We start from the raw sequence: 8,853 nt of genomic DNA on the forward strand, positions 1-8,853 counted from the left end.
AATTATTTAAAATTCATAAAAATTCGACAAGCTTTACTGGGGTCCAAGTTGATCTCCTTGTAAAAATACCTGCAAGAAGAACAAGTAGAAAAGAGAGAATATAGAGGTAGAGTAAGTAACGTAAAATCGTTACTCAGATAATTCAATGAAATTACAGAAACGATGAGATATAGTGTGCCCTTCATCCTCATCCAGACAACTCCTACAAAGCGAATATACCACCGGATATACAGATGATTATAAAAGAAACTGCGGTGTTGGTTCTGGTGTCTTCTGTGAAGAAGCTATGATAAGTACATATATCTCACCGTCTTCCCAACAATTGTTTGGGTCCCTGCTTAAAGAGACAACTTTGATAATTAACAGCAAATGAGCCGTTTTTGTAACAACTCCATTAGGTTTTATCAAGAGCGGTATCCACAGATTCTTTCTTTAAAAGGTGGAATACTATAGACACATGTAAAGGGGCCAAGATATTGTGGCCTTCCTTTAATGAAGAACCGACAAGATACCTTATAAGTCGAAGAAGGCGGGACATATCGCGGCTGATATCATATCACTCATAACAGGACACTGTGTGATAGGCAGACATGTAAGTCTTTGGACACTCCTTCAACGATTACTGTCGCAGTTGCAAAGACAGGGAAAAAGAAGAAGCAATCTTCCACTTTCTAAAGAGAAACCGCTTCCTTGGCAGCTACTTCATATCTAACCTTGGTGAGATATCTACTTCTATGTGATATCCTCAGATTCCTCACACCTATAGGCTGGATCTAATAATATAAATACTACTTACATCTGGCGAGTGAAGTGGTCCGGTTAAAACGGAGTTTCTTCAACTCTACTGCAGTTAACTAACTATAAACTAGACTATTGAAAAGTCAGTAGATTTGTTTACTAACTTTCTATACACTAACCTAGGGCCAGGACTAGTTTATGGACAAGTTTATAGAATAATGTTTTGTCTTATATATGGACTACTGCGGTATGGTATTCATACTGCCGTATTTTACGTTTTGAACTTAGTATAATAGTAGTGAACTTTCAATGTCTGCTGTGATACTTTTATCGCTGTGGTAAAAATGCTAACTACTAGACTGCAAATTTATAATTAAATAATTTGTGGTATTTTGGGGTTTGGGAATACCCGTATAATTCGTTCGTTTTTTTCAGAATGCATCCCAATAAACCAAACGATATTATAGCGATATCGAAACGATATCACTTAGGTGATAAAAAATATTATAAGTGATTGTCGTTCTCGTTTCGAAAACGATAGTATTTACGTGCTAAAATCTGGAAAATTGCGACCTGTAGCGTGCGCACAAGTATACAAATCGACTCAGAAAGTGATTTCGAGTCGATTGGTATACTTTAAGGTGGGTCTATGATATGATATCATAATCGCCTTTATAAGGCAATAGCGTTTTCGCTATCACATAGTTCTTTGGTTTATTGGGATATTACATGAACTATATATATAGTATTTTTTTGTTTAACTAAAATATTTTAACAAAAAATTTTACTTCAAAATCAAAGTGTTTTAGCAACGAACAAAATTTAAAATGTTGAAGCTAAAACTGTTGTCTTACTATACTTTTAGTATAGTATTTCTAATTTATTTCAAACAGACATCGGCAAATAACGAACAGGTGATTTATAAAGATGTTATTTGAAATTTGTTAACGTTAATTTCTTGCAGTGTAACAACATTATAATTGAAGGTGGAGAAGAGGCTTTAAGAAAAATATTTAACGATTTTAATGAAATTAAAACAACACTTAACGACTTGAAATTGAAGTAATATTAAAATTAAATAATTAGTATAATACTTATATGTCATATATTTTTAGAAATGAAATACAACTGGAAAGCAATAATGCTACAAAGAAAGGTAATATCAATTTCCAATTATTCACAATGGGGTTAAAAATATCAACTTTTTATACATAGATATGCCATTTTTTGATGAACGTATTGATAAGATGGATGTTAAATGGTAAAAACATATACAAAATAAATTGATATAAAACACTGTTATAAATATATATAATTATTTTTATTTCAAAGCCATACTAAGGAACTGCCTAAAGATTGTGCCACAGCTACCGCCTGTACTAAACGAAGTGGCATTTACAAAATACAAATCGAACAATTTAGTACTGAACCATTTTATGTGGCATGTGATAGTGAAACTGAAACCGGTGATTGGTTAGTAATACAGAAACGTCAAGATGGTTCCGAAGATTTCTATAGAGATTGGCAAGAATATGAAGAGGGTTTCGGTGACATAGATGGAGAGTTTTTTATTGGTTTAAAAAAATTACACGCTCTAACAACATACAATGGACCTCAAGAATTATTAATTCTTATGAAAGATACAAATCGTACTAATGCCTTCGCTAAATATAATGCATTTGCCATAGGTAATGAAACCGAATCGTATAAATTGAAGAAATTGGGTGATTACTCGGGAACAGCGGGTAATTCTTTGGGTATTCATATAGGCATGAAATTTTCAACTAAAGATCGTGACAATGATATAAGTGATAGTAGTAGTTGTGCCACTGTTAACTCTGGAGCTTGGTGGTATATGAATTGTCATCATAGGTTTGTCATAGGATTTAAATGATTTATTTCTGTAACTAAAGTTTTTCATTTACAGTAATCTCAATGGCAAATATGGTGTAAATTCTAGCAAAGGTGTTATTTGGAGAACATTTCGTCAATATTCAGAATCTCTTCCTTATGTTAAAATGATGATACGTCGCAGCAGAACTATATAAATAATTATTTCTAATGTAATTGTATGTAATATATAACGTATAAAATGCAATAACTTGAAATGTGTTTAAAATGTATTTTTATACCCTACACAACTTTAGTGGGGAAGGTATATTGGTTTTGTGCTGATGTTTGTAACGCTCAATAATATTAGTCCTATACCTACCTTAAAGTATACCAATCGGCTCAGAATCATTTTCCGCTTGTAAACATTGTAATCAAACTACAGTTCGAAATTTTGGAGATAATTCAATGTAATTTGGCACATGATCTTCAATTATACTGTAGACGAGGCCTATTTAAAATGATTAACATTGGTCCATTATTTCACCTAGCCCCCATACAACTGAACCCCCTAATAGAGCTTGTAAACCTTGTAATCAAACTACAGGTCGCAAATTTGGAGATAATTCAATGAAATTTGGCACATTATCTTTTATGGTACTGTAGACGAAGCCTATTGCAAATAGTTAATATCGGTCCATTATCTCACCTAGGGCCATAGAACTGAAACCGCCAAATAAGGCTTTTAAGTTCATAATTATGTTTTATATACTCGTATCTCGACAAAAATCTGCAAAACCAAGTTCTATACTAATCTTAATGACCCTGATGAACTTTATAATTATAGGGCCTCATTTGACGTAGACCCTCTAAAAAGCCCCCATCAAAATTTTACTTAAATATCCACAGTTTTATTAAATATTAAATATATAGTATATCTGAGACAAGGAACAATTCATATATAACTATAACTTCTTACTTGTTTTTTTATAAATTGAAAATAATCTCACCCGATATTAATGACAGGCATATGTATCATTCATGGGGAACTATTGTATATGTATTAGTATTTTTAATACAACGAAAAATAAAAAAAAAAATTACATACTTTTTATACAAATGTCTGTTGAAATTATATTAAGGTCCATAGAGATAGACCCCTAGGTGTATTTCTTTGGAGTTGATGTATTTATACACATCCTTCATTCAAACTCACTAGAGACATATAATCTACGCAAATGAGTCGAAGAGAGACAACTTTGATAATTAATAAGCAGATGAGATTGCCTGAACGTGATCTGCTCTTGATATTTTTATAGCCGTTTCAGTAACAACTCCGTTATATTTTATCAAGAGCAGTATCCCCAGATTCTTTCTTCAAAAGGATGAAATAGGTTGGAATATTATAGACTCATGTAAAGGGGCCAAGATAATGGGATCTTCCTTCAATGTAAAACCGACAAGACAGCTTATATCATATCACTAATAACAGGACACAGTGTGATAGGCAGACATGCAAGTCTTCTTGGGCTCCCCTTCAACGATTACTATCGCAACGACTGGGAAAAGGAAAAAACGATCTTCCACTATCTCTGTGAAGGCCGTGTCCTGGCCATAAAGAGAAACCTCTTTCTTGGCAGTTACTTCATATCTAACCTTTGTGAGATATCTGTGTCTATGCTTAATGATTTACTTTTAATTTTTGGTACACTGCTGGTCCATGTAGAAAGAAGCACTTTGAAATACTAGGGCTCGCGGTAGGATAGTGATTAGCGTTATCTGAGTCACTGGTTAAGGAGCGCAAGGCACGATAGAGATCTAGGTGTATTTCTTCGGAGTTAATATATTTATACACATCCTCCATTCAAACTTTCTAGAGACATATAATCTAAGCAAATGGGACAAATTCTTCAAATAAAAGACAAGTTCTTTTTAATAGAGACTAAACTCCAGGGAAGTACTGAAAAAGATCTAAAGAAGTAATAATTTTAACACAGGCTAGTCATAAGATGATGTCTTTGCTACTTCTCTAGTCATTCCCAGGAAGTAGTTTTTATGTTATTTTTTTGGAAGTTATTAGGAAACGAAATTGTAGTATTATATCATACAACTAAATTCACTCAAATAATATTAACATAAATAAATTACACGCATTTATCAATAAAATTGGTTTAATTCAAAAAATTTCAGTGCAAAAAATATATCCCTCCAATTAAAGAAATGGATTCTTTCGATTCTTTAGAAGTGAAAAAACATCATTGCCAAAGATGGTAAAAAAATTACTTAGTTCTACTTTTGAAGTAGTGATAAATGTAATGCTTTTGGAAGTACTTCGTTTAAATTTTGCTAAGACACTTTAGAAAGTCTGGTTTAAATATACCTTGTAATGGAAATTTACTTCAATTACTATTCAACAGACAGAGGAATGTTATTTCCGAAATTACAATCCCAAGATACTTGGACCTAACTTCGACGAATGTCTGACAATGGAAAAAGAAGTGCTGCCAATTTTGTATAGATGTTATCGTAATCTTGTGTGTCCACGTAATATCCTACTGAGCTCAGGTTTCCTCAATTTTTGGAGATTTCTTTTCTTGCTTCCACCAAGGTCATCCCATAGGATCTTTCAGAATCTACCTATCGTTTACAATTCAACTTAAATACTTTATTATAAAAACTAAATCACATTTTATTGTTGTTACAGGTATAGGATATTATATGGTCGACCCAGCCCAACTATAATTTCTTACCTATTTAAATAGTGTTTTATTTACTTTTTCAAAATGTTGGAAATAGTGTAACTAGCTCCTGATTTTATCATTATTATCATTGTGGCAAAAAATGCAAATTACTACGAAGCAATGTAAAGATATATTCGCAGTATGTGGTATTGTGGGCCCGAGCTTATCCATAAAACCCCTAGACACTTTTACAAAGTTATCGATAAAACTATAGTAAATAGTGCTAATATATGTATATTTAATTCAACTTATAAATATCCAATAATTTATTAAAATATTTTTAGTTTTTATTAAAAAGTCCATGTCTTCACAACGACGAGACTAATACGAAATGTTGAAATTAAAAACCTGTTGGTATATTTCTGTTAAAATATTTATATTTATTTCAATTGTTAAATCTGATACCGGCGAGGTATTTGTGTTAAAATTTTATCACAGACTTTGTTAAGAACTTTATAAAACTTTAATTTTTTAGTTGAGAAACATCACAACTGAAGATAGTGATCAAGCTCTCAAGGCATTATACAAGGATTTAAAGGAATTGAAAAGTTTAGTGCAGGGATTGAAATCCAGGTAGTATTTATTAAAATTTAATTAATTTTAAAAAGTTTAATCAATCGTTTTTATAAATCTTTCAGTAATGAAGTGCAACCAGAGAACGATAATATAACAAAGAAAGGTAAAGATAACACTTTGAGACAAAAATAAATATCTGGTAATTGATACTACTTTTCTGAAATCTCCAAAATCTTGAGTTACGGATAAAAACCCGGGCTTTTGTACCCTTAAGTACTTATAAGTCAGTAACTTAGTTGAATTTCAACCGATTTGAAGTATTTTTCACGGATTTCAAAATTTAATAAAATAACTTTTATATAATTCTAAATCCTTCCTTCAAAAGTATGAGGATCGGCCCTTTACCTCACATAAAAAATGTCGTATTAAGAAAAAGATCAATAACGTCGTCAATTGTTAACGGATTTTTAAAAACAAACTTGAATTTTACTCATGAATAAACATGGATTTCTAATCAATTAATAAATAGTACGGCTTCTGCTTTCTAAATCAGTGGAGAAACTTAAAATCGATTAGATTCAACTAAGTTACTGACTTATAAGTGCTTAAGGGTACGAAAACCCAGTTTTTTACCCGTAACTCAAGATTTTCTTGTTCTACTCGGATCCACCTTTCAGAAAAATAATATCACTTCCCAGGTGTTTCAATTTTCGTTAATTTGGCAAACTGTGTAATATTTGTGCTTAATGGATCCGCTTCGAAAATGTATAAACTAAACTTGTTATATCCGCCATGATATTTTTTTTTTTGGCATTTCATTTGAAATACATTGAAATATTTACCTTAGACCCATAAAAGTATATATACTCTGGAACCTTATTAGATTCTAAGGCCATAAAGTCATATCCGTCCGTCTGTTGAAAGCACGATAGAGTCCAAAGGAAAGTATCTAGTGATTGAGAATGGGTCCATAATTGACCCTACCCCCCATAGGGTAACCTTAAGAAAATAACTTTAACGCATATTACTGGCGCAAAAATGCTGTAAAATTCTACATAAACCAGTTTTGTGCGAGACAAAAGATATGTATCACATTTTATAAGGATCGGTTCTTAATTGACCCTAACCTTCATATAAGGTCCCTTTCATAAAATGACTTTAACTCTAATTTCTAGCTTAAAACTTATATTACAGTGATGAAAATCGACATAAACCTGTTCGTATGAGCCAAAACCTCTATACTCAATTTTACAAGGATCAGTCTAAAATTGACCTTCAGAAAATTACTTTAATTTTAAAATTCAACATAGATCTATGTAAGAATATTGCTAAATGAGAAAATTTATTATTAAGGACGTCTTTATGGTGACGTCAGAATAATCGTATATAACACTCTTGTTATACCCTACACCACTTTAGTGGAGAAGGTATATTGGGTTTGTGCTGATGTTTGTAACGCACCTTAAAGTATACCAATCGGATCATTTTCTCAGTCGATTTAGCTATGTCTGTCCGTCCATGTAAACCTTGTAATAAAACTACAGGTCGCAATTTTGAAGATAATTCCATGAAATTTGATCTTCCCAGGGACAAAGCCTATTGAAAAAGGTTAAGATCTGTCCATTATTTCCCCCAGCCCCCATACAACTGAACCCGACAAATAGGACTTTAAAGTTCATAATTATGTTAAATATACTCGTATCTCGACAAAACAAAAGCTGCAAAATCAAGTTCTATACTTGCCTTGATGACCCTCATGAACTCTATTATTATAGCCCCTAAAAATAGCCCCCATCCAAATTCAACTTATGTGTCCACAGTTTTATTAAACAATAAATGGCTCTAATATATCTCAGGCAAGGTACAATTCATCTTGAAAGTTTTATTAAATAAACTAACAGGTGTAGGGTATTATATGGTCGACCTCGCCCGACTATAAGTTCTTACTTGTTTTTCTTTTTCTCTTCATAGACCTGCCACTATTTGATGAACGTTTTGATAAAATGGATGAAATATGGTAAGCAAGTCACCGAAATACAGTTGAAAATCACCTTAAAATCAATTTCATTTTAAAGCAATACCACAGATCTACCAAAAGATTGCGCCACCGCAACCGCCTGCACTAGACGAAGTGGCATTTATAAAATTAAAATCGAACAATTCAATAGTGAACCATTTTATGTAGCATGTGATAGTGAGACCGAAACTGGAGATTGGTTGGTAATACAAAAACGACAAGATGGTTCCGAGGAGTTCTCTAGAGATTGGCGAGAATATGAAAAAGGTTTCGGTGGCATTGATGGAGAGTTTTTCATTGGCCTCAAAAAATTACACGCTTTAACAACTTACAATGGACCGCAAGAGTTATTGATAGTAATGGAAGATGGTAATGGCACTAGAACATTTGCCAAATATGATGCATTTGCTATAGGTAATAAAACGGAATCGTATAAATTGAAAAGATTAGGAAGATATTCGGGAACAGCGGGAAATTCTTTACATTATCATATAGGCATGAAATTCTCAACTAAAGATCGTGACAATGATGAATATGTTCGCAGTTGTGCTGTTGAATTTAAGGGGGCTTGGTGGTATAAAAATTGTCATCATAGGTGTGTATTGGATTATAATTCAAAGAATTTTTTATAATAAATATTTTAAAGATTGACAACTTAAAGATTGATATCATTAGATATGATCAGAGTCTGATCATCAGACTAATGTATTTTTTTTTGTTGTTTTTCAAATCAATTCCGATATTGATGGACTCTCTTACAATCCCTCCTATTAATGTTTTTCGTCTACAGTAATCTTAATGGAAAATATGGTGACAATACTATTGGCAGCGGTATTAACTGGAAAGCATTTCGTGGTATTCATGAGTCTCTTCCATATGTTAAAATGATGATACGACGCAGTAGAACTATATAGTTCTAAATTTTAATGTACTTGTCTGTCCTTAGTAACTATAATTTTAAGTTTTTAATTTAATAAAATTTGTACAATGTTTAGATCATCGATTCATCGA

General features: G+C 32.2%; 2 protein-coding genes across 2 annotated transcripts; both read left to right on the plus strand.

The window, feature by feature from the left end:
• The first annotated feature begins 1,570 nt into the window (after positions 1-1,570).
• Positions 1,571-2,829, plus strand: LOC111682439 (ryncolin-1-like). Its single transcript, XM_046949850.1, has 6 exons — positions 1,571-1,652; positions 1,703-1,800; positions 1,854-1,894; positions 1,954-1,999; positions 2,071-2,610; positions 2,666-2,829. Exons 4-6 carry the CDS (start codon positions 1,956-1,958, stop codon positions 2,784-2,786), a joined length of 705 nt encoding a protein of 234 aa, XP_046805806.1. The 5' UTR covers positions 1,571-1,652; positions 1,703-1,800; positions 1,854-1,894; positions 1,954-1,955; the 3' UTR covers positions 2,787-2,829.
• Positions 2,830-5,605: 2,776 nt separating this feature from the next.
• Positions 5,606-8,853, plus strand: LOC111689698 (ryncolin-1-like). The gene is made up of 6 exons (XM_046949464.1): positions 5,606-5,721; positions 5,785-5,882; positions 5,948-5,988; positions 7,797-7,842; positions 7,901-8,437; positions 8,633-8,853. The coding sequence occupies exons 1-6, from the start codon at positions 5,641-5,643 to the stop codon at positions 8,754-8,756; spliced, it is 927 nt and encodes a 308-aa protein (XP_046805420.1). The 5' UTR covers positions 5,606-5,640; the 3' UTR covers positions 8,757-8,853.

The sequence above is a fragment of the Lucilia cuprina genome, chromosome 4 (genome assembly GCF_022045245.1).
Source record: "Lucilia cuprina isolate Lc7/37 chromosome 4, ASM2204524v1, whole genome shotgun sequence".
Classification (NCBI taxonomy): Eukaryota; Metazoa; Arthropoda; class Insecta; order Diptera; family Calliphoridae; genus Lucilia; species Lucilia cuprina.

Bases quoted from the DNA above. Each gene is read 5' to 3' on its own strand.
- LOC111682439 (XM_046949850.1), top strand. From the start codon at position 1,956: ATGCCATTTTTTGATGAACGTATTGATAAGATGGATGTTAAATG. The intron at 2,000-2,070 runs GTAAAAACATAT...TTTATTTCAAAG, and splicing joins GATAAGATGGATGTTAAATG to CCATACTAAGGAACTGCCTA. The intron at 2,611-2,665 runs GTTTGTCATAGG...TTTCATTTACAG, and splicing joins TATATGAATTGTCATCATAG to TAATCTCAATGGCAAATATG.
- LOC111689698 (XM_046949464.1), top strand. From the start codon at position 5,641: ATGTTGAAATTAAAAACCTGTTGGTATATTTCTGTTAAAATATTTATA. The intron at 5,989-7,796 runs GTAAAGATAACA...TTCTCTTCATAG, and splicing joins CGATAATATAACAAAGAAAG to ACCTGCCACTATTTGATGAA. The intron at 7,843-7,900 runs GTAAGCAAGTCA...TTCATTTTAAAG, and splicing joins GATAAAATGGATGAAATATG to CAATACCACAGATCTACCAA.